General features: G+C 40.9%; 1 protein-coding gene across 1 annotated transcript in view; it reads left to right on the top strand.

Moving 5' to 3' along the window:
- The window catches only part of obscnb (obscurin, cytoskeletal calmodulin and titin-interacting RhoGEF b), a 170288-nt gene that overhangs the window by 81942 nt on the left and 63353 nt on the right, over positions 1-24993 (top strand). Inside the window, exons 54-69 of the mRNA XM_088918145.1 lie at positions 606-872; positions 3511-3777; positions 4290-4556; positions 6430-6699; positions 7061-7327; positions 9037-9312; positions 9919-10188; positions 10934-11212; positions 12542-12799; positions 15227-15493; positions 16960-17232; positions 18315-18581; positions 19477-19752; positions 20020-20295; positions 22115-22405; positions 24389-24658. Coding sequence (XP_088774271.1) covers positions 606-872; positions 3511-3777; positions 4290-4556; positions 6430-6699; positions 7061-7327; positions 9037-9312; positions 9919-10188; positions 10934-11212; positions 12542-12799; positions 15227-15493; positions 16960-17232; positions 18315-18581; positions 19477-19752; positions 20020-20295; positions 22115-22405; positions 24389-24658 — 4341 coding nt within the window. The remainder of the gene's footprint in view (positions 1-605; positions 873-3510; positions 3778-4289; positions 4557-6429; positions 6700-7060; positions 7328-9036; positions 9313-9918; positions 10189-10933; positions 11213-12541; positions 12800-15226; positions 15494-16959; positions 17233-18314; positions 18582-19476; positions 19753-20019; positions 20296-22114; positions 22406-24388; positions 24659-24993) is intronic.

Raw genomic sequence — 24993 nt, 5'->3', positions numbered from 1 at the left:
ACCCTGCTGATTATCAGACACATTCATCACACCTTGCAGGCACCTGCGCTTGTCTGTTCCCTGTTCTGCACCATCGTCATAGAAGTGGTCATCATGCCATTGGTATAAAAGCAGCTAGATTATAAAAATGAGAGTGATATCAAGGTTTCATCCTCATATACTGGATTTCAGTGAGTTTATATGTGGTGTATTAGGATATGGCAGAAATTGTAGAAGAGGAGTGCTTGGAGCTAAGAAGGATTTGTTTTTAAACCTTGTATTTGTAGTGGCTTGAATTTGTACTAGATCTGAAAGGTTTTCAGCTTTTATGTCACTAAACTGTTTATTGATCTCACACTGGATTTGAGAATTATGTTTCTCTCTGATACTCATGGTGTGGGTCATTTTCATAATCTGAGCCACAGATGGTCTTATATTTAAAGGGTTATTGTGTAACGGGAGCAGAAAACGTTGTTTGAATAAGAAGGTGATTAATTGGATTCTGTGTTTAAAGAGTGTTTCCGACTAGATCAGCTCTTGAGGAAGGATGTCACCTCATTATGAAGAAGATACGAGGAGGCTGCATTTCTAATTTTTCTTTGCTCGGTTCAAACTTGACTCCCCAGCACTGCCTGTCCTTTTCAAACAAGAGCTGCAGAGCCAGGAGGCTGAAGAGGGCAGCAGGGCCTTCCTGCGCTGTGAGCTCTCTAAACCCGGAGCCCAGGTGGAGTGGAGGAAGGGAGGAGTGGTGCTGCAGCCCAGTGACAAGTATGAGATGAGGCAGGAGGGAGCTGCTGTAGATCTGGTAGTTCATGATCTGAAGCTGGACGACATGGGAGACTACATCTGTGACACTGGTGACAAGACAAGCACAGCGTCTCTGAAAGTCAATGGTAGGAAAGAGCCTGTAGTAATCTGTAGTTCTTACATCTCCATTATTATGTCTTCCAGTCCTTTCATCATGTAGAATATACTCTTTTTTGTTCTTAACAATCATTTTCAGACATTTTTGAAATTGAAATTGTTCAGAGGGAAAGATTACCCATTATCAGTTATCACTTCTTTTCTTCCTTATGAAGTTATCCTTCATAAATATCAGACACTATACATTTACTCTATATGTTTTCTGTGAGAATGAGACTTTCCTGGTCATAACTTCAAATCTTTCGTTCACATTTGTATCTGTATTAAAAGTGTTTTGTGTTCTTGTGTTCTTTATTTTGTGAAAAGGAGCTTGAATCTCACTGCAGATTGATCTTCTACTTTGTCATTGAAAATATCATTTATTTTATGTGTCAAAGAGCCTGTGAATTATATTTACTTTAACATAGCATCCTATGTTAGTCCAAGTATTAATTATTGCTCATCTTTGATCTAAATCATTTCAGAAACAACTTAATTCAGTTTTTATTTCATCGTATGTGCCTTTACTTATGTAAGTGGGATTAAGGAACAAATTATCTACAGTAGTTATGTAGTTGAATCCAATACCCTGGCTTCTTTCAAGAAATTGCTTAATGAGTTTTTAAGATTAATCAACTATTAACTTCCAAATTGGCCAAATCACACCTGTAAACATTCCTTTGTTCTTATGGGTGTTCATGATACATTCATATGCAGCTCAAACTTTTAGTAAGTGCTCTTTTTGCTGGCATTTTGGTTTGTTTTCTTTCTTTAACAATATCATAGCAATGTTGTGAAACTCATTGAGGGTGTGTGGGATACATCTTTGTGTACAGCCTTTGCTGAAACATAGATGTTGTAACTAATGTTGTATCAGTAATTAGACACTATCATGGTTAGTAATGAGAGACATATTTATTAGTGGTCCGGTATGAACTTAGAATGGTGATAGTCACTGGCAGATGCAAAGTGTATTGACAATACTGAGTTAATTACATGGCCATTTCACTTGGGCAATTAGTTTTAGTTTGGAACTGAATACATCTCATGATGTAGGCTTGGCTCAGCATAGTGGAATGGCAGTTAATACTATTCATCATAGCTTCTGACCTGTTCTTTATATGAATCCTGGGGTGTCAGGAGTTGCTATTCTGCCTGTGTTCACATGGGTTTCCTCTGATTGCTCACCCACCTTCCAAAAGACCCAATTGCTGTTAATTGTGTGTGTGCGTGTGTGTGTGTGTGCGCTTGCCATGGTTAACTGGCATCCCTGCCAGTCCTACATAATATGTTTTGTGGGGTTTTTCTTTTTTTCCATAAACTCCAGATGTGTTTTCATTTTTTGTATGAAGCTAACATTAACCTTTTTACAGTAGACCCATCTTTCACTGATCTAGTTTCTTTCATTGATTTTCCTGTTTTTCAAAAAGGGTACGTATAGCAATTTCCTAAAGGTGTTGTGTGTTTCTTTTTCTGGTTTTATAAACTTCTCTCTTGCCACCAAACTGTTTATTAAATACAACCAATGTTCTGCAACTCTTCTGCAGTGGAGGTCAAGAGATCACCTGCTCCTTGTGGACAATGATTATTTTAATTCTGTTTCATTACAAAGTCATTGCATCCTAACTAAAGGTGTATGTAGTGTCACATATGTCCATCTATTACAGTATAACCCTGTATTTGTTTTGGGTGACATTTTTTTGTTATGGTTCAGTCCTTCTCTTACTGCATCTTTACACTGAGTCAGTCCTTCGCAGTTGATAAATTTTGGCTAATCGATAATAAATGCCCTCCAACATTAAAAGTGGGAAATGAACTAGAGCTATCAATCCAATACTGGTGTGTCTCTACTGATACACTGCAGTGAAACATTTTTCCCAGATCCACTGAAATATATCATACCTCTATGTTCCAAATGCACAATGACCTTATTGTCCAGAGGGTGGACTTTATTAAATGCATTTTTCGGAAGAGGTCTGAGACGTCACACAGGAACCATTCAACAGTTTCAAAGAATGGCACGAGACTTTTCCTTTAGAATGGAAGCTCAGGAGAAAAAATGATTAAAGTGTTCAGAAGGTATTTTGGAACAGATGGCATTAAGGTACTGTTGTAACAGACAAATAAGTTCTGGAGCCCCAGACAACTGAGTTTATTGCATGCAAGGAACAATAAGACCAATGTATTGTTTGGAATATAGGTCCAAAACTTCCAGTTTATATAGCAAATTTCAGTCGCTTCTGACGCAAATTGTTACCATGGTAATGGGGGGGGGGGCACCTGTGTTTGGACATTCCCAAGACTTTGAACACTTTTAATGGTTGGTTTTATCTTTCCTTATTTAGGGGGTCTCTAGCTTGCACTTGGAATTTCTTATCAATTAACTCCCATCCCTACCATAACTCAAAGGTGCCTAAGCATGGAATGTCTTGTGTCACAAGACGTCTTTGTGCAGAAAGAAATCAGTTAACCCCTTTTTCATATCTTATATCTTTCTTCATTACCAACTGATTTATTAAGGGCCATTTATGACTTCATCGAGGCCTCCGTGCCACATCGCTTTTAAAGACCAATGAATAATTTTGTAATTGAAGAATTAATCATTTGGTTTGTTTTTTTTAATGACAGCACTGCCAGTCATTTTCAAACAAGACCTGCAGGACCAGAAGGCTGAGGAAGGGGGCACTGCCACCCTGCAGTGCAAGCTCTCCAAACCAGGTGCCACAGTGGAGTGGAGAAAGGGAGGAGTGGAGCTTTGCCCGTGTGCCAAGTATGAGATGAGACAAGATGGCTGCAGTGTTTGCTTACTGATTCACAATGTAGAGCCAGAGGATGCTGGAGACTACACCTGTGACACTGGAGATCGACAGACCACCGCTTGTCTGTCAGTGAAGGGTAGGCAAGGACAGTGGGCTGCATATGCTTTAAACTGATAGAAAGATTTGCCACACATTTTTTACTCAGAGAATAAGTCTTTACTATCAAACCACCTTATTCTTTGATATATGTTTTCTTGCATTTTCATTGGAGGTCCCGATACAAAATGTTTTCCTGTGTATGTTAAAAAGCTTTTGTATCTCCTACTCATGTACGCATGCATATTTCAGTTTTGTGCTACTTACAGTGGAGACATTTTCTCTTTATATAAATGTCATAGGTAACTGGTTAACAAATCCTTGAATATCTGATATTCATAAATTACATTTGCTACATAGAGGAACTGTTTTTTTTGCCAACATAGTCAAAGTTTTAATTGATTTTTTTTTAAAGTAAGCTCATCCAAAAACAGCAGTAGTTCTGGTTTAACTGCTTGCAGTTGGTTGAGTGTTTGTTTTGCTTTGAATCAACTACTGCTGCCTCCTAACCCGCAGTCTCTCCAACCATCCCCTGTGTCCTCTTCCCTGTAGCCCTGCCCGTATATTTCAGGACCTTGCTGGAGAGCCAGCTGGGAGAGACAGGAGGAATGGCCACCTTGAGCTGTGAGCTCACCAAGGCCGGAGCCCATGTGGACTGGAGGAAGGGCGGGAAAGTTCTAGAACCCAATGACAAGTATGAGATTAGGCAGGAAGGTACTGTAGCAGAGCTTGTCATTTACAACCTGAAGCCATCAGATGCCGGAGAGTACACCTGTGACACGGGCGACCAGAAGTCTTCTGCCACACTCACTGTGCAGGGTAAGCAGGACTGTGTGGGTGCATACGACTGACAGAGTGCTTTTAATCAGCACTGGCACTTCAATAACTCATTGCCATTCTTGTCTTTCACTCTAACTCTTTTCATGAACTTTCACTATCTGCCTTTGTGACCTTTCATCAGACCTAACCTCCTCTTTGCAGTGTTAACGTCTTATGAATATTTCTCTTTTCTGGTTATAGTTTCCTAAAGCATTATGTCATAATGCTTGATAAACATCGCTAAAATAGCACTCAGGTTTTTGTACACTGCTAAACGTATTCCTATTCAGATTCAAACTAATTTAATGGTCTTAGATAATATTTTTTTAAAAGAGGAAACATGCAGTCTTAATTTTTATAATGGTTTCCTACTGGAAGATCTAATGGTCAGGTATCAATTTACTTTTTTAAAGCACACCAGATTAAACCTCTTAATCCACACATTATGGGTGGGATGAGTGACATTTCAAATTCTACTCAGGTCAGAAAATGGAGAGAAATCCTCCTGCTCAAGAGGTGTACTGCAGTGTCTGACTGATGTTAGGACACTACCTTTTTGTTGCTGCTCTTTGGATTGAAAATGGAAAGCATGAGCACTGCAGTACTATACACCAAGCATTTGTAATAGGCATAGAAAATAAATTGCATTTTAAAAAAAGTTTTATCATGGCATGAAGTGATTATTGTTAAGGAAATAGTAAGGAATGGATCCTATGCAGATCCATGTAACTCCAAATTTGGAAAACAGAGTTAAACAGGGGGTATCCAAATACAAAGTCCTAACAAGCAGTAGGTCAAGAGCCAAAAAGGCCTTAAAGCAGTAATAATCTGATGGGGGAATCCAAACGCCATGGTCAAAAGCAAGGCTAGAATCCATAGGCCAAAAGGGAAGCAAAGAATGTCTCAATGAAAACCTAATACTACGCAGGGAAAGGACAGAGAGCTGGGCTGAAGTAGGCTGGGAAGGGGAGACGTGGTGGTGAAGGGGTGCTGGGATTGGTTGACGAGGTCTACAGTAGGTAGTTTGAATCTTCCCTGAGTAACTGAGGTAGTTGCCTGTTCGGAGCCCCCTGGTGGTTGGATGATGGTACCGTAACAATTATATTCAGAAAGTATCCTGTTGGACGATTGAACAGTCACATTAGTAAAAGTTATGTGAGTTATGGATATTAAAAGTGCCTAATTTGCTGTATAAATATCTTAATCCAGAATGCATAGCATTTCATTATTAATTCAACCTCTTTTTTTCTTGCGTTTTTGTATTGCAACTCTTTTGGACAAGTATGATTATAAACTCTCCCATTCTACATACTGTATACCATATATTATCAGACTCTTAAGCATGTCTTCATATTTTAACTTGTTTAACTTGTTAAATAAAAAAATAATGTCTAATGATGCTTGCTCTGTGATTTTGTTTACCCTTTTCAATTACCTTCTTGCCTTTTTGTGTGCCTTATCCACATTTTACCTTCTTGGCTAGGGGCTGCTGTAGAGTCTTTTGACTTTTAAATCCAGTAGTTTCTCTAAGCAAATTCATCACATCCGCCATGAAACGTTTGTTCTTCATGACTTTGGTTTTGGTGAAGTTTTTTATATTATTTGCAAGCCAAGACTTTAGATTTAGTTGTGCATTTTTATTTTTTTATTTTTAGGACTTCCTGCAAATTTTCTGTTTTAATATTTTGAAAGAGTGGTCAATATTCCACAGACATTCATCAGGAATCATGCATCATTATCTCTTCAATATCTATTTGCAAAATTCATATAAGTGTGCAGTCATAGACTCACAGAAATAGCTTGTAGTTGTATTCTAATATATCTGGACATAGCTCAGAGAGGTAACTGCTATGTGCATTTCCTGTGTTGACAGAACTGGACGTCACCATAGTGAAGGGGATAGAGAGCCTCATGGTGAAGGAGGATGAGGATGCAGTGTTCCAGTGTCAGGTCTCCCATGACAACGCACCCCAGGTGCAATGGAAGCTGCAGGATATCCCACTCCAGAGCAATGAGATGAATGACATCACCGTGGAGGGGAAGGTGCAAACCCTGACTCTCAGGAAAGTGACTCAGGAGGATTCGGGTACTGTGGTCTTCAGCGTTGGACCTCACACATCTTCTGCTGAGCTCACAGTCAGAGGTACAGTAGGGTGTCGATCTGATGCTGTTCTGATCCCCTCTGCACCGCTGTGCATGCATTTTTTTTTTATCAATGGACCCCTAGGACTCAACATACTATTTTCGATTCCTTGGAATAGAGGCTAGTTAGATTGATGAGTGCATATGTGACAGATTGCAAGCAAAACTACACCAAGATCAGCAACATTAACCATGAAAGTTCATTCTGAAACCACTTAAAGGGATAGGGCATCATATTATAAATCCTTATATTTTGCTAGATAGCATCATTGCATCTTAGGAGAACCACAGTTTAAAACCTTCAGATGTATTATGATCTTCTTTGTACACCTTGCTTACAATCTGGTGTGCTAATTCTCCAGCTTCCAATGTGCTGTTCACACGCTGGCTGCAGAACCAGGAGGCTATGGAGGGGGACTCTGCTACCTTACGCTGTCAGCTCTCGCAGCCTGGGGCCTCTGTAGAGTGGAGGAAGGAGGCAGTTGTGCTGCAACCAAGCACAAAGTACGAGATGAGGGTCGATGGGACTGAGGCCCTGCTTGTCATCAAAGATCTCAAACTGGAGGATAGTGCAGACTACACCTGTGACACAGGAGACCAGCAAAGCACAGCATCTGTTTCTGTTAAAGGTAAGTTGACGAGTTTGACTCACCCTTTTTTTTTTCGCACCACTTTTGCATTGTGCCAGAGAAAGAGTGCTTATTGTGTTAAATCTGGAAGGGTGTTAAAGTGACCTCTGCAGGGAAGAGTAGATACAAGATGCAAGATAACACCAAGAACAACACGATAACAAGATAAAAGCCCCAGAATCCTGACCTTGGTAGAGGGTCTGACCCTTCTGCAAAATGAATGATATTCTTGCCGGCAGTACCAGGAACCTTTCATATACCACCACTCTTGGAAACTTGCAGTCTGTAACATGGAAACCTAAAACACTGTCACATACAGTATAAGTGGTTCTCATGTTTTGCTTAATGATCCTGGATAACTCTGTTAGTGGAGTCTCAGAAGATCTAGAGTTCATATCCCTGTTCAGGCCATTCATGGTGTGTTTAATCTAGTAGATTAAAAACTAGAACAGGAGGCACTTCTTTAAATAATAGATTGTGGGAGTATGGAAACAAACAACCCAGTCATGCCCTGACTTCTTTGAAGAAACTGTTTCCAAGAAACAATTGATTGATTGTCTGCTAACTACCAGAGGAGCCAGGTGTGCTGAATGGCTTAATCTTGGCCATTGGAAGAAAAGCATATTACATCAGCTTCAGAAATAAGCACCCTTTTTATTCATAATAGAGTAGTAGAATAAAGAGTATGGTATAATGCTTGTCACACTTGTCATTTCAGGGAAGATAAGTAGCCACAGAAAGTGTTGTGAGGGCCCTAAATTGATCTTAACATCCCTGTATTTAGATATTTATTTATTAATTTACTGATTGATTGATTTGTGACCTCTACTTTAGTTATTGGTGCAACTAAAGTGATTATGATAGAAAATATGATATACTGTAAACTGAAAGACAAGTGGAGACAAGATGGAGGTTTTTGTCAGAAACACACAGTCTGCCAAGGAATAGACTGCCATCCTCAGTCATCTGACCGATTTAAAGGCTAGAAAGCAGAAGCTTTCAGTGTTTTGTATCTGCTATACAGAGACAGAGGACCATAGGGTCTAGGAGAGAGGGACAGAGAACAACTAGAGCATGAGTTTTGGAAAGGAGTTCAGAAGACACATTTTTTTTTAATATCAGCTAGGAGCTTAACTGCCCTCTTATGACATAAAGGAATTTGAGTAAAAGTCTAGTTAGAGCTTGAAAGGACTGCTAAGGTTTCATCTTGTAAAACTTCCCACTCAGTGTGTAAATAAAGGAGAACTGTTTTACCTCATGGTGTGCCTGTTTAACAAATCACGTCTAAGCTTAGGTCCTGTTATTGTGGTTTTATTCAGTTTAGCAGTTTGAAATATTTTTGAGTTGTGTTGAGTTTGCTGTTTCGGTTTGTGGACATGTGTACGTTGATGTGACTTTCTGTGTTTTCTGGTTGGTTATGGGGGAGAACGTGACTAGGAAAGGGAGACGTTTAGGAAGAGAGTGAGCGAGAATGTGGCAGGTGTAAATGTGGCTGTTCAGTAATAAACTGTACAAAAAATATTTGTCTCCATCCAGCTCCCATCCGTACAGGCAGAGTGTTTAACCACCATTGGATGAACCCTACAGTTACACAAGTCTGAAATGAAAGAACTTGCTAAAACTGACTAAATGATTTTCCTCAACTATTAATTCCAGTAAAACAATTTTGCCAAAGATTGTGTCAAGCCACGTGTATCCTGTTTCCCCAGAGCCTGAAGTCAGGGTGGTGAAGGAGCTGAGGAGCGTGTCGGTGTTTGCTAATGAGGATGCCATGTTCTCCGTGGAGCTGTCTCGGCCCTGTCTGAAGGACGTTCAGTGGAAGCTGGGAGATGTTCCCCTGCAGCACAATGAAATGAATGAGATTGGGATGACGCGGGACGGCCTTGTCCACACTCTCACCCTGCGGAAGGTGACGCTGGATGATTCAAGCCCTGTGACCTTCACAGCTAGGGGCTGCACTTCCACAGCTGAACTTACTGTCTCAGGTGAGCAGTGCTACTACATCCCTACTACTGTATATTGTCATCTTTCCAGGCTATAGACTGAGATGTTAACCTCACCATGAACTGAAAACAACAAGTGGAAGATATTTGTCTCTATGGTTGTACAGTATGTGCACTGCTTTTTACCTATATTGATATTCAACTTATTGAACCAGTAGCCTGAATTTCATTTCCTGCATGATTGTGTGTCGATTACTGTCTGCCTTAACTACAGATAACCATTCAGTTATAATAATTGCTGGAAAACTGATTTTCTGTAATGTCCCACTCAAAATAAATATTTTAGTTAATATAAAAAATAAGCTAAAATCTAACTTATTGGATGTTATTACATTAGATTTAATTATTAAAAAAACTGTTCCTGTAGACAAGTGTATAAGTAGAATCAGAAAATATTTTTTTCTTTAAAGTAATTATCATTTACACCACAAAACTTTTACTGTTGATACAGTTAGGGATCTTTATGAGTAGGTGGCCAAATTCCATGTGCTACATAATCAGTAGTCCTGTTTCATATACAACACCCACTATGAAAGCCAAGCCAGTGGGCATATTGTATGTGGTCACCATCTGGTTCTCTCCCTAAAGCTGCCCCGCCTGTGGTGTTTAAGAAAAAGCTGGAGAGTCAGGAACTAAAGGAAGGGGACAACGCTTTCTTGCGCTGCGAGATCTCGCAACCTAATGTCCCTGTCACCTGGAGGAGGGGCGGAGAGACACTGTCTCAGAGTGACAAGTACACCTTGCAGCAGAGGGGGACCATGCTAGTGTTGATCATCCATAATCTGAAGCCTGAGGACGCTGGTGAATACATCTGTGACACAGGGGATCAGCAGTCTACAGCCACTCTCACTGTCAAAGGTACAGTCCACTGCAGCGAAAAGTGGGTTTATAAGAAACATACTGCATCCTCCCATCTTCCATCTAGATCCTTTAGGATTTACAGATTTGATCAAGTAGAGCAGTGCGTCTTAGGCACAGTTCCCGTGGAGTAATCCTGCAGATTTTATACACTGCTCTTAATACTGTACCTTCCAGACCTTGAGTACTAGAGTTCTCTTGCTTAATCCATCAATAATGTACAGGTGTTAGCCGTTTTTAAAGATTGGTAATACTCAATAAGACTGGATTGGGTCAGGGCAGAAGATCTGTGATGTAGATATATTGAGCATTGTGAGATTTTGGACAGTCACTGCAACTTTTGAAGTCATGAAGCATTGCATGTCAAAGATGTGCTTACTATCCAGTCAAAACTAAATTAAAGTGAAAGAACAGCAGTATAGTTAATCAATTTACTTTAATGATTTAACGTAAGATTTGTTTTGCCTTATTATCATCTAACAGTTGTCTGAACAGAGATCACTAAAGAAAATGAAAATACTCGCAAGCAGTTTGTTCCCAGGGCTGTGTATTACACACTGTATTGTGGTTGTGCATGTTGAGTGGAAGCTGCTGAAAGGCCACTGCTTAATTAAATTGCTCAGCTGGAACGTGTACTTTCCAATGCGATTCTTAACATTTGTGCTTAGCTTTCTATGTGCCTAAGCAGTTGCTTCTTTAATAAGTTAGCTGTCGCTTTACTGCTGTCCTGACCTTTCCTTTTCAGAGCATGTGCGGATCACTGAGGGTCTGCAGGATGTCAGTGTCTATGCAGGGGGGAATGCTTGCTTTGTGTGTGAGGTTTCCCATGAGGGGGTGACTGAGGGGCAGTGGAGGCTGGAGTCGGCTGTCCTGCAGAGCAATGACATGAACAAGATCAGCGTCAGCGGCAGGGTGCACACCCTGGTGCTGAAGGAAGTCACTCTGGATGAGATGGGCATGGTGACATTTGCCGTAGGGGAGGAGAGATCCACTGCCAGGCTGGTGGTGCAGGAGAAACCCAAAGGTAGAACCTTCCACTGTGAGAACTGCTGCCTGCCTGCAGATCTTTCCTTCAGAAAAATCCATTGCCATCCTCCAACCACTGTGTCCATTTCTTCATGAGGACAGAGCTGCCATGTACCTGCTTGTCCATGCATGCCTGGCATTGCCCTGAGCTGCACAGTTGGCGTGAGTCATGATATGCCATAGCTGTATTCCAGTGCCCTTTTTCTTCTAGCTCAGTTTCATCCATTTATCTGTAAATCCCTGTTAGACAGGCTGTTTTTTTAAGGATTAATAATTACCAATGCAATCCCTTCCAAGACTGAATTAATAAGTAGCTGTCGCAAAAAACCATCCATCCATTTTCTAACCCCTTCATCTGACACAAGATCATGGGGGAGCCAAATATTATCCCGGCAAGCAATGACCGCAAGGCAGAATGCACCCTGGACAGTATCTGTCCAGTGAATCTGAGCAGATACACAGACATACACATACTCACACCTACTCACATACTCACACCTAGACCAATTTTCCTATCACTATATTGGGATTTTTTGGAGGAAACCAGCGCACCTAGAGAAAATCCAGGCAAACACGTGGAGAACATACAGTAGAAACTGCATGCAACTGCATGCAGATAGCATCCCAGGTCTGGAATTGAACCCACAGCACTGTGAGGCAGCAATGCTAACCTCTGAATGAGCCACGATGCCGCTGTGAAGCAAAATGTCATTCAAATTGTAACAAAGCTGATTCAAATTCAAATTCCAGTTATTATTTAGTGTAAAAGCCATTTCTTTTTGGTAGACAATGCGTTGTAAGGAAGGAAAATCAATGTTTTCATGAGAAAGGCACACAATTGTCATGTTTTGCTCCTGCACTGCAGCAGTTGAGACATGTATGCAATTCAGAAGGCAGGTATAATTCGAGTGTCAATTTTTTACACATCGCAAATTATGCACATACTGTAACATCCAGGAAAATACAACAAAGGATTCTGGGACTGAATCTGGCCTCAGGTTCATCTGTGGAGATCGCATGTTCTCTGTGTCTTTCTGTGAGTTTTCTCCAGGTGCTCATGTTTCTCTCCCCCAAGGTTAGAATGTTAGATTTGCTTGGTGTCTCTAAATGGTCTCTTCCCCTGTGACGCTGTGAGAGCTGTTGCATGTTGCACAGCTGTTGCACAGTGCATTATAGACCCTCACCAGAATAATATATAAAATATATATGTACTGTAAATAAAATAATACAAGGAATGCACATAGTACTGTATGTTACATTGGTGCACAGCATCACTGAGATGACATTTGAAAATACAAAAGACGTGTTATTGTTTGCCTCTATTCAGCTGTGATCAGGGAGAAGCTTCAGGACACTTCTACTTGTGAGGGGGAGACGGCTGTCTTGACCTGCATGACCTCAGAGCCAGGTTGTTCAGTCACTTGGAGGAAAGACAACAGGATCATCAGGCCCAGCGACAAGTATGAGATCAGACAGGAGGGTCTGCTCAACCGTCTCCTTATCCACAGTGTGGAAGCAAAGGATGCTGGGAAATACACGTGTGAAATTGGGGATGACCAGAGCAGTGCTACATTGACAGTAGAAGGTAAAGGGGCCTGGGAAAACATTTTGCTTGGATTGGAATGGTCTCTTATCTGATCCTATGACAGTCAGAAGAAAAGATAATAATAATTCCTGACATTTATATAGAGCTTTTCTGGACACTTCACTCAAAGCGCTTTACAAGTAATGGGGACTCCCCTTCACCTGCCCATCAGCCCCTACCTGGATGATGCGATGGCAGCCATAGTGCACCAGTATGCTCACCAGACATCACCTATCAGTGGAGAGGAAAACAGATGCCCAAGGAGTTCATATACAGTATGGGGATTATTAGTATGGGGAAAACAGATGCCAGTTCATATACAGTATGGGGATTATTAAGAGGCCATGACTGGTAAAGGCCAAATGGAAATTTGACCAAGACACCGGGGTAACACCCCTGCTCTTTTCAAGAAATTAGGACCCACTGAGACCGCAGGGTAAGCACCCCCTACTGGCCCCACTAACACCTCTTAGGTCAACCATCCAGGTATTGACCAGGCTCACACCTGCTTACAGTAGCTTCAGTGGGTTGCCACTTGTGAGTTGCAGAGTTTGTTGTAGTGTTTCTTATTATTTTTTTAAACACTCCTTTAAGGGAGTCCATCTGTGATTGAGAGGGCATCCCAATAGCTCATTTAAAGACTTTACACAGGATTTGGGGGAAAAAAGTAGTTCACTGAAAGAGGCTGCAGATATACAGTGGTGTGAAAAAGTGTTTGCCCCCTTCCTGATTTCTTATTTTTTTCGCATGTTTGTCACACTGAAATGTTTCAGATCATCAAACAAATTGAAATATTAGACAAAGATAACACAAAATGCAGTTTTTAAATGAAGGTTTTTATTATTAAGGGAAAAAAAAAATCCAAACCTACATGGCCCTGTGTGAAAAAGTGATTGCCCCCTAAACCTAATAACTGGTTGGGCCACCCTTAGCAGCAACAACTGCAATCAAGCATTTGCGATAACTGGCAATGAGTCTTTTACAGCGCTGTGGAGGAATTTTGGCCCACTCATCTCTGCAGAATTGTTGTAATTCAGCCACATTGGAGGGTTTTCGAACCTTATCCGCTTTTTTAAGGTCATGCCACAACATCTCAATCGGATTCAGGTCAGGACTTTGACTAGGCCACTCCAAAGTCTTCATTTTGTTTTTCTTAAGCCATTCAGAGGTGGACTTGCTGGTGTGTTTTGGATCATTGTCCTGCTGCAGAACCCAAATGCGCTTCAGCTTGAGGTCACGAACAGATGGACGGACATTCTCCTTCAGGATTTTTTGGTAGACAGCAGAATTCATGGTTCCATTTACCACAGCAAGTCTTCCAGGTCCTGAAGCAGCAAAACAGCCCCAGACCATCACACTACTAAGACCATATTTTACTGTTGGTATAATGTTCCTTTTCTGAAATGCTGTGTTACTTTTACGCCAGATGTAATGGGACACACACCTTCCAAAAAGTTCAACTTTTGTCTCGTCAGTCCACAGAGTATTTTCCCAAAAGTCTTGGGGATCATCAAGATGTTTTCTGGCAAAACTGAGACGAGCCTTTATGTTCTTTTTGCTCAGCAGTGGTTTTCGTCTTGGAACTCTGCCATGCAGGCCATTTTTGCCCAGTCTCTTTCTTATGGTGGAGTCATGAACACTGACCTTAACTGAGGCAAGTGAAGCCTGCAGTTCTTTGGATGTTGTTGTGGGTTTTTTTCTGACCTCTTGGATGAGTCGTCGCTGCGCTCTTGGGGTAATTTTGGTTGGCCGGCCACTCCTGGGAAGGTTCACCACTGTTCCATGTTTTCGCCATTTGTGGATAATGGCTCTCACTGTGGTTCGCTGGAGTCCCAAAGCTTTAGAAATGGCTTTATAACCTTTTCCAGACTGATAAATCTCAATTACTTGGTTTCTCATTTGTTCCTGAATTTCTTTGGATCGCAGCATGATGACTAGCTTTTGAGGATCTTTTGGTCTACTTCACTTTGTCAGGCAGGTCCTATTTAAGTGATTTCTTGATTGAGAACAGGTGTGGCAGTAATCAGGCCTGGGTGTGGCTAGGGAAATTGAACTCAGCTTTCCAAGGATGTGATAAACCACAGTTAATTTATGTTTTAACAGGGGGGGCAATCACTTTTTCACACAGGGCAATGTAGGTTTGGATTTTTTTTTTCCCTTAATAATAAAAACCTTCATTTAAAAACTGCATTTTGTGTTTACTTGTGTTATCTTTGTCTAATATTTCAATTTGTTTGATGATCTGAAACATTTCAGTGTGACAAACATGCAAAAAAATAAGAAATCAGGAAGGGGGCAAACACTTTTTCACACCACTGTATATAAAAAAATTAAAGACATATTCAGTGACTAAAGAAGGTTTATGGCAGATCTAATGGTTGTCTTTGTTTAGTTTAACTCTAATGCCTTTGTTTCTGTCCTTTGCAGAATTGCCTGCATTTTTCAAACAGGAGCTGCAGAACCAGGAAGCTGAAGAAGGGGACAGTTCCACCCTGCGCTGTGAGCTCTCTAAACCCGGAGCCCAGGTTGAGTGGAGGAAGGGAGGAGTGGTGCTGCAGCCCAGTGACAAGTATGAGATGAGGCAAGAAGGCACTGTTTTAGAGTTAGTGATTCATGACCTGGAACCTGAAGACAATGGCTACTATACATGTGACACAGGAGACCAGCTGACAACTGCTTCTGTCACAGTTCAAGGTAATTCTACATTTCAATCAATCTGGATTCCTTAGTATGATGATGATCGTGTAAATCTGTGGTCAATCCATTTTAAATCAAAGATGCGCGTCTCCACTTCTGGTCAGAAGTGTCAGAGCAGCGATTGTGACTTTATCTTATATGAGGTTGAGTACACTGACTGGATCACTCGCTTTATCAGTTCAGCTACAGTTTGTATTTGTCTGCCACATTAGAAAAGACTAGAACAAACTGTGTTTATACAAATTTACTCTTTGGGTACCATGTAATAGGGTTGCTGAAACTATTATTTTGAATATATTTTTCAAAAGCCTATGAATTCCAAAATCCGGAACAAAATCCTGTTAAATATGTGAAGATTGTAAAGGCCTGAAGGAAGCTGTCAGGGAGAAGATAACACTGCTATATTGGATTTTCCACAAATTCTGAGGAATTGTAAAAATGGATGTTCTCTGATGTTCTCTCATCGGTTTGGAAAATTTTGTCTAAAAGGAAGAGGGTTACAGTGTTACAGTGTTGTTTAGACCTGCATCATGTGTGATTTCAAGGCCCCTTGTCTTCTACTGCTTACTTAACAGTAATACGTCAAAGCTGTACAATGATTAGTATCAGTTTTCAAAACCAAGGGGAAGGCTGATCTGGTTCGGATCTGCTGAACTAACAATGAAGAATCTAGCTTTGATATTCAGTTTTGCACTTTGATCTAAAAAAGTACACATCTGAAGCTACAGATCAAATGTCTTCACAGGGCTATTGTATTGTGTGCCTGATCTTATTTTCTCATCAGTGAATATCAGTGCACAAAACGTTTCAAGCTTTGTGTTTTTGCTAATGAGGAAAATATCTGGAAGTGTACCCAGAGCACATCCTTCTAAGCAGCGCTGACATTTATGAACAAGAAGGTTAATAATGTTAATACACCTACAGTATACTCATATATTTATAAGATCCTGAGATAATTGGCAGCACCTGAAATGATTTGCAAACACAGCAATGAAAGCTCAGATAATGTGCATGGAAAAAGGATTTCCTTTATTATTTTGCTTTTCAAATATTAAACAGAAAAATGCAATAGAAATGGAAGGATTTTTTAAACATTCAGGTTGGAACAAGCACTTAGTAGTCTTTGTAAAGCAGAATTTAGATTAAACAATGCTAATGTTTGTAAAGGTAGATGCTGCACATTGGTAATGCTGGAGGGGACTCCCCATTACCTGTAAAGCGCTTTGAGTGGAGTGTCCAGAAAAGCGCTATATAAGTATAAGCAATTATTAATTCGTAATTATAAATTAATGATTTCTGGAACACTTGGATCCAGGAGGTGAGTTTACAGAGTTATCTTCCACGGTTGCTGTGTACATTGTAGAATGTGTACAGAGAGGAAGAGATGAGCACATACTCCTTGGGCAGGAGCTTGGCAGGTGTAGCTCACTTGCTGAGTGCGGTGTCTCTGACTTGCTTCACAGAGAGAGAGGTGCGGATAGTGTCGGGTTTAAGGAACACGGATGTGTTTGTGGGGCAGCAGGCAGTGTTCTCCTGCCAGGTTTCCCGGAAGGGGCTGAAGGATGTGCAGTGGTGGTTGGATGGCTCCTCCCTGCACAACAGCCCCTTCAACGAGATAAGTGTTCAGGACGGCACGACCCACACGCTCACCCTCAACAACCTGGCCGCTGACGACTCGGGCACGGTGACTTTCAAAGCTGGGAGCCTCGTTTCTTCTGCCAAATTATTAGTAAAAGGTATCAAAGTGAAAGAGAGGAAGAGCAATCTGGCTTAACCCTTTCCACCAGGCCTTACAGTGTCTGAATATTTTCAGATCAGAAACTGACTTTTACTTTTATTTTTGTCTCGTGGCATTTCTCTTATTATAAACCCACTTTTAATTACAGTGGGTTAAAGCCAGACTATACCATTTTTTAATTAACGTACATTGAAGGAAAACAAGGTGACAAGACAAGAGGAAAAACATTCAGTCCTTTTTTTTTCTTCGTGTTTAAGGCCTGACAGTGTGCTGTTCAGTTTTTCATGCACTCTGTCTGAAAAGGGTTAATGGCATTGCTGCTTATGATGTTCATTAGTACAGTAGAAGCTTGATATATATTGTCATTGTTCATGCCCTTTTAATGCATGATGCATTCTTTTGGTTATTTTAACCAAAGAGCACTAAAAAGGGAATTGCTAATCACAGCACCTGCAGGATCACAGAATAGTTCAACAGGCAGGCCCCAGTACTCTGTGTGTTTATATCAGAATGATATAAAGTGAGTTGTGCTCTGTTGTCACTCGACTACACACCAAGATTTTTAGAATGTACAACCAACCTAAAGCGAACACTAAAAATACATTTCTGAGTTTTCCAGGGACAAATTCACGTTAAAGACAGTATATTTTATGTCAAAAATGGATTTCATCAATCTAAATGCATCTATTTTAAAATGCTATGAGAATTGCATTTCGTGTTGTATAACATTTTGGTCCTCTGCGTTGTTTCTGTATAATTTTTCAACTCAGCTTACCAACAGAGATCACAATTATCAGTCAAAAGCAGGGAAGCTTAGTGTACAGAATAGAAACGGAGTAAAACGAAGCACTTAATTTCATATGCTGTATTTTTCCACCCCCCCTTTCTGTGAGCTCCACCTAAACGCTTTCATTTACTTCAATGCCCAATCTCTTTTGCAAGCACTAAAACTGGCTAACCCCTCCATCTTGGCCCTGAGTTTTTGCTGTTGCTCACCATTTGCTTCCGAGTGACTTGCCCCTTGCCTTGGCTGAGCGCCCTCTGCGTCATGCATGTCCTCACTGACATGTCGGCCGACAGATCCCACAGTGGAGGTGGTGAGTGCCATGGAGGACATGTGCGTGGAGGAAGAACAGCCGGCTGAGTTTATCTGCCAGTACTCCCGACCTGTCAAGGCGCTTTGGAAGAAGAATGGCAAGCAGCTGCAGCCTGATAGTCGCAGAGTCCTTGTGGAGCAGGACTGGAATGTGGCCAGACTTAAGATCAACCGTGTCACTGTGGGAGACAGGGGTACATACTCATGTGAAGCTGAGGGAACCACAGTGTTCGCTCTTCTTGAAGTCCAAGGTGAGCTCTTCACCATCCCTGTGAGGAGCCAGGCAGACAAATTCACACACCCTTTCCCCATTGCCTTCATTAAATCAGGAAGTCATGCCTTGACAGTGCAGTTCATTTTCTTTCTTTAGGTGCTATCAGACATCTCAAAGCACAGCTCTTTTCCTTCTCCTACTCATGGAAATATCCTTAGATACCACTATCTAAGACTGTTATATTGCCTCTAACTATAGTAAACGAGTGAGGGAAACACCGGTAAATGAAGTGAAAGAAGAGGCAGAAAAAGGAGTATATTCCTGTCAAATGAATGCAAATGTTGGTTTCTAAGTGTTTGGGAAATATATATATATTAGCATGTGCAAAATAAGTAGTCAGTTTGAGGCTGAACTAACATTAGCTGGCAGAAAATAATTTCCAAGCAGTTGTACACAGTCGATAGAGTGGGAGTGAGTTGGCCCATGTGTCCTAAGTTTGGTGCAGAAGAGCAACTCTTGTGACTTGTTGGATGCCTATGAACTTGTGATGGTGTCTTTTGTTGAAGCACCATGGGGCTTGCAACAAGGAAAATGGCAGGTGTCTCCAATGAGTGCACAATTCACTGGGACAGGGATTGCTGTGGTAATTGCAGCTGAGATGAGGAAATTGGAAATAGAATAGAGGATACACTATAAGGAAACTAGTGGCTGTAAAACGAAAAAAATAACCCAGACTCAGATTGTACTAAGAGGTGAGACATTAATTGGAATTGCTTAGTACTGCCAACAACAATTACAGGAATTACAGAAGACTACTGAAGAATTACTGTTGTCCAGTTTATAGGACAGTATATTACCAGAGATCATTTCTGCCATTGACAAATTGTACATTTTAGGACCCCATTACTGTCACTGTTGTCTCTCATCCACAGCTAAACCCATAGACATCATCCAGGGGTTGGAGAACGTAGAGACAGTGGATGGAGGTGAAGCACTGTTCGAGTGCTCCCTCTCTCGTCCAGAGCTGCGGGACTACCGCTGGCTGATAGATGACCTACCAGTGCGGGAGACTGAGAACATGGAGATGGCAGTGTTTGAGCACGGACGCCGGCACCTCCTGCTTCTTAAAGACCTGCATCCTGAAGATAGCTGCCGGGTCACCTTCCTGGTTGGCAACGTTGTCTCCTCTGCATTCCTAACAGTTAGAGGTACTCCTGCAACTTATTATAATGGCACTTGTCAGCCTTTTGTCTAGCAATTAATCACTGACTCAGAAGAACAGTGTTGAAACTTGTGTTTGTAGTGGTACATTGTAGAACCTGCAAGAATGTTCCAGACCATTTGGTTCTAAAGGCCATAAACTGTATAAAGTTGACTTTATTAACCAGCATTGTAATTTTGCTGTTTTCCCAAGATGTGTAAGAAAGTAAGTTGGTAAGCATGCGTGACACAGTGCCTTGTCGTCCTGAATGCAGGGTGGCAGCTGCATGTGGCGAGGCCGCTGGAAGACGCAGAGGTGGTCGTGGGGGAGCATGTGGTGTTTACGTGTGAGCTGAGTGAGCCTGTTCCCATCAGTGAGGTCACCTGGTACCTCAATGGCTCAGAGATCCATGCCGACAGCCACACCTGGGTTATGCAGGCCGACGGCAATTCCTACAGCCTCATCCTCAAACAGGCTCAGCCACAGCACTCCAAAGAAGTGACCTTTGCAGCTAGGGATGCCATCTCCACTGCCAGACTCACAGTCATTGGTAAGCTTCTTAGCTCGTGCCTTCACAGCTGTAGTCTTTGATAATTTCTTGACAGCATTTCGACCTGCAATCTAGAAGCGGCTGTCTAAAAGTAGTCATTTCCCATTCCCTTGTAACTAGGTATTGAACATGCCTGCTTGTTTCAGGGTTTTCTTGTGTTTTAATTTAATCCTATCACTACCTGAAAAAAAGGCGTTGGATTTACCATAATCAAACTTTTGGGAACAGGCTTTAAGTTCATTGTATCAGTTTCAACAAGGGTCTCACAATCTGTATACCACATCTACATCTACATCACTTTGCTTTATGTGAAGTGGTATAGAATGTGCTCTGTTCACACCACACTGCTGATCATGGGACATTGGTTATGTCAAGTGTTTAAGAAATTGTAAATGGTGAATGTTGCTCATAACACTGTAGTAAAAATTTTGGTACCAGTTCTTAGTGGCACCAGAATGGTAAAGAATTCTGCTTTTGTGGTCCTCTGTCATTCCTAAACAGGTCTCAATGTAGAGAAAACAAGTGTTTAAATTACAAAGGTTTAGTGAATGGATTCATACAACTGTTAGAGAAAATAGATCTCTGTTTTCACTTTTTGTGCTTTTCAAGTACCATGTTTCATGCAGTTTGAAGAAGGGTGGCAGACTACAGTTTCAAGTTTTAAGCTGCATTTTAAATTCCTGTTTAATGTTTAAAGGGAATATTTATAGGAATTTGTTTCAAATTAAGCTGGAAAAATGGTTATTTAGCCATCCTCTATACTTAAATAATTTACTTGCATCAGAATGACAATGAACTAGGAGCACACTAACTCAGTCGTACTCTTAAAACTGTCCACTTCCACCACTGAGCTTTTAAATAATGAAGGAAGAAACTACAGTACGAGAATATTTAAAGGAGAAAACAAAAGTAAATTATACTTGTTTTCTTTGAGGATGCAAAATAAAATACGTGAAATATCACGGTTCCTAGATGTTAGCTTAGTTTTCTTATTCAAAGCATTTTGGCGCACATTCAATCAATCCCCGTTTTTTAAACTGCTGTCTTTCAGGCACCTCTAATTGTCTAATCCCAATATCCCCCACAAAGTCTCAATGCTCCTGAGATTCCAGGGCAGAGAGGCCCCCACGACTCACATACTGAGAGGACTGTCTCACATTCTACATTTTCTAGATCATCCTTGATTATCACACAGAGTGTAGGCCTGAATAGTGGTGATTAATGTATTGTGTTGAGGTAGATTTCTTGTAGTTTCTTGATTCTTAGCTTTAGATGAGGGTCCTTCTGGGAAAATAAAGATTGGAAGAAGATGTTTTAGTGCTAGAGAAACAAAGCATGACGTTTTGGATGATTCATTCAACACACCCTTGTCTTAACCCTTCATTTTCCCCTTCAATACATCATTCTACATAAATAACAGACAATCCTGAAATCTAGTCATGTTTTCCCTTCACAATCCCCCCAACTAATGGTTCATGCAGAGCAAATGTCTTGCTGCTTTTTATAGGCAGACATATATCCAGTACAGCTTTGTTTATCTTCATCTCTCAAATTTATAAATTCATAAATATAGAGGTATTTTGAGATCGTGGAAGATACTTTCCGTGTATAGTTGTGCCATTTTGGAAGAGAGTATTAGATTGTATCTTGCAGACAGGCATCAGTTAGTGGGAGGGTTTGAATTGATTTAGAAAATTGCAATATCCAGCTAGATACGTTGTCTCAGTAATGTGACCACATTGTGTAATACTTTCTCTGGTACATTAGATTAGTTTCTCTTCTTGCTTTCCATATAACCTCCCCCCTCCCCTCCACATAGCCCTTCCTGACCCTCCTGAGGACCCAGAGGTGGTGAGTAAGAACAGCGAATCAGTGACGCTGTCCTGGTTCACGCCCCTCAATGATGGGGGCGGGAACATTCTGGGCTACAGAGTGGAGATGCGATTGACTGACAGTGTCCTGTGGCAGCCGTGCCACACGGAACCCATTCGGAACACAGAGTTTGTGGTGGACAACCTGATTCCAGGAAAGGGGTACAGATTCCGAGTAGCCGCAGTGAATCGCGCTGGCACTGGAGAGCCTGTCCATTTACCACAAACTGTACAGCTAGGTGAGAGACGCTGTGCTGCTTCAGGACTGCATTTGCACGTCTTGGGTGTGGTGTTTTAGTCAGTAAGCATCAGAAGTGAGGCAAAATTCTGTAGCTTCGCTAAATTAGAGTTTGTTTTTTTTAATTCACCGCTGCTTCAATTGGCTACAGTACGTCATAGGTGATAACCCATGCATATGCCTGTAAAGATTAGAAATGTGCTTGAAGTTTGCAGATAAAATGATACAATCGTTTTCAAATTTTGTCAGTTTCCCAATCACCACAATATGTAGTAGTGGGATTTCAAAAGTGAATGTGGATGTTTCACATTTAACATTCGTTCTCAGGTTAGGAGAGAATTACTTTCATTCCTTTACATTAACTCTTCCACAGCAAACCCAGATTAACAAACCCCAATTCCTAATACTAATCCCAATTGCCTAAATGGTGATAGATGAGAAATATAAAATGCTTGTGTTGCATAGGGTGAGCTATAGAATCTCATTAGGATGTCTCATGTGTACTTTTGAAGAAACAAAAACACTGGATGTTTAAGGTAATTGACTTTTATTTACAGTATTTTTCTGTACTCCTCTTACACACAAGTTCCTTGTGATGGTATCTGTGGTTTGTACCTACTGCTCAGTGAAAGTTTAAAGAATTGAACCTTTTTCACAACATGCCTTGTAGCAACAAAATCATACTTTTGGTATTCATCTGATGTATTTGTTGGCCTGTATGTAATTGATCATGTCAGTTGTATGGATATGAGATTTTGTGAATCAGTTAATCAAATAGTATGTAGTTGAACTCCATAATGCAGATGAAGTGCATTGACAATAATTCTCTTCATTGCACTGCTAAAAGTAACAACATGCCATTTCCCAGCATGCAGTTGTACCGCTTGCATGGAACATAACTTCAGCAAACGGCAACATTTTCCCCTTATTGCATCTATTATTCTGTAACATAAAAAGGGGGATTTTTCTGCTTTACTTTCCAGTGCCTTCAGTGTTCAAAATTGGGAAAAACTACCATACATTATAGTGTGTCGGTTTCATGAAAAATAAGAGGGTTAGTAGAGGCTAGTGTCTGTGGTGGGTAATTGGTGGTATACAGTATATGGAGTAATTCATCTCTAATTTCCCATTGTGAACTTTAGCCTAGGTTTCAGTGTCAGCTAGTTCACAAAGCTTCCAAAGAGTAAAAAGGTACTGGTTTGATACTGAAGGGTACTGATCAGTGGGCTTTGTGTCCTGCAACCTGCTTATGCCCCTTCATTGAGAAAGCACAACAAAGGCTGAAACAACACAAACTGAGTGTCTTATGCCCCTTAGTTTGTGTTGTTTCAGCCTTAGTTGTACTTTCTCAATGAATATACACTGCTTGTCAAAGACTGTTTCTCCAGGGCTACCTTTTCTTGTGCATGAAAGGAAATGCAGCTCAAGTATCACAACAGCCCTCAGTTAAGTCACAAAACGTTCTTGTAGGCTCACTTTTGCCCATAACTCCACTAAGTGTTATCAAGGATATCTTAAATCAATCTCTCAAATGATATAAATGAAAGAATTATAAAGTGTGAAAGAGTTTAAATTATTTCATGCCTAGTTTCTCTTTGAGCTGTCACCAATATTTTGGGATTTTTGAATCTGTAGAATTAACTGGTGCCTTTATGGGATTGATATTTTTTTGTTACTGTATATCTCCTGTGGAAATGAGGACACTTTAGTATAAATGAATGATTTATATGATATAGTTTTGCCTCATTTCAACTTTGTATTTTATATACAAGATGGCAAAGGTATTGCGTTCCAATTTGCTGAATTAACTACATAAGAATTCATATATATATAAAAGTCAGTGATGATATAAAAAATAATAATTGCAATTCCTGTCTGTGCAGTGTATTTTATCAGTCCCTGTGAACAAGGCCAGATTGAATTGCACTTCCCAGCTTTCTTCAATTCCATCAAACATATTTCTGTATTTATCCCTGAACCCCAGCAGCCCCTATTTCTGTGACCAAACCCCTGTCCAGCCCTGCTGTGAGGGAGGGGGAGACAGTCTGTCTGCAGTGTGAACTGTCCAGTGAGCACAGTTCTGTCATCTGGCTGAAGAATGACAAGCATCTCCCCCTGGGGAAGAAGTACCAGGCCACATCGCAGGGGAAGAGGCAGGAGCTGCTGATCCAGGATTTCAGGCCTGACGACCAGGGCATCTACGCCTGTGTGGCTTCACCTGAGGCTGAGACATCTGTAGGTCTCTACTTAGAAGGTACAGCATAGCTCTTTAGATCCTCTCCCGTCACTTGTTCAGGAGGCTATGTGCTATGAAAGGGATAAAGTATAAATTGTTTTCCAAAATGTTTGTTTTATGGTCAAGCCATGTTTAATATGTCAAATATTAGATCCAAATTTAAATAAATGTAACATCACATTAAACCTTGAAACTTGCTTCCATCATACACAACAAGTAATTAAAATAGTTCAGGTGGGTAGCTGTGTCAGCATGCATAGGCTGCAAAGGAACAAGTAATAGGTTTATTCCATGCTGTAAAGAGAAGAAAGAAAACAACGTTTAGGCCGTGGAGCCTTCTTCAGGTGTAATTA

Source organism: Atractosteus spatula, chromosome 6 (genome assembly GCF_055471065.1).
Source record: "Atractosteus spatula isolate fAtrSpa1 chromosome 6, fAtrSpa1.hap1, whole genome shotgun sequence".
NCBI classification, from domain to species: Eukaryota; Metazoa; Chordata; class Actinopteri; order Semionotiformes; family Lepisosteidae; genus Atractosteus; species Atractosteus spatula.
This window is presented reverse-complemented; position numbering and strand designations above follow the sequence as displayed.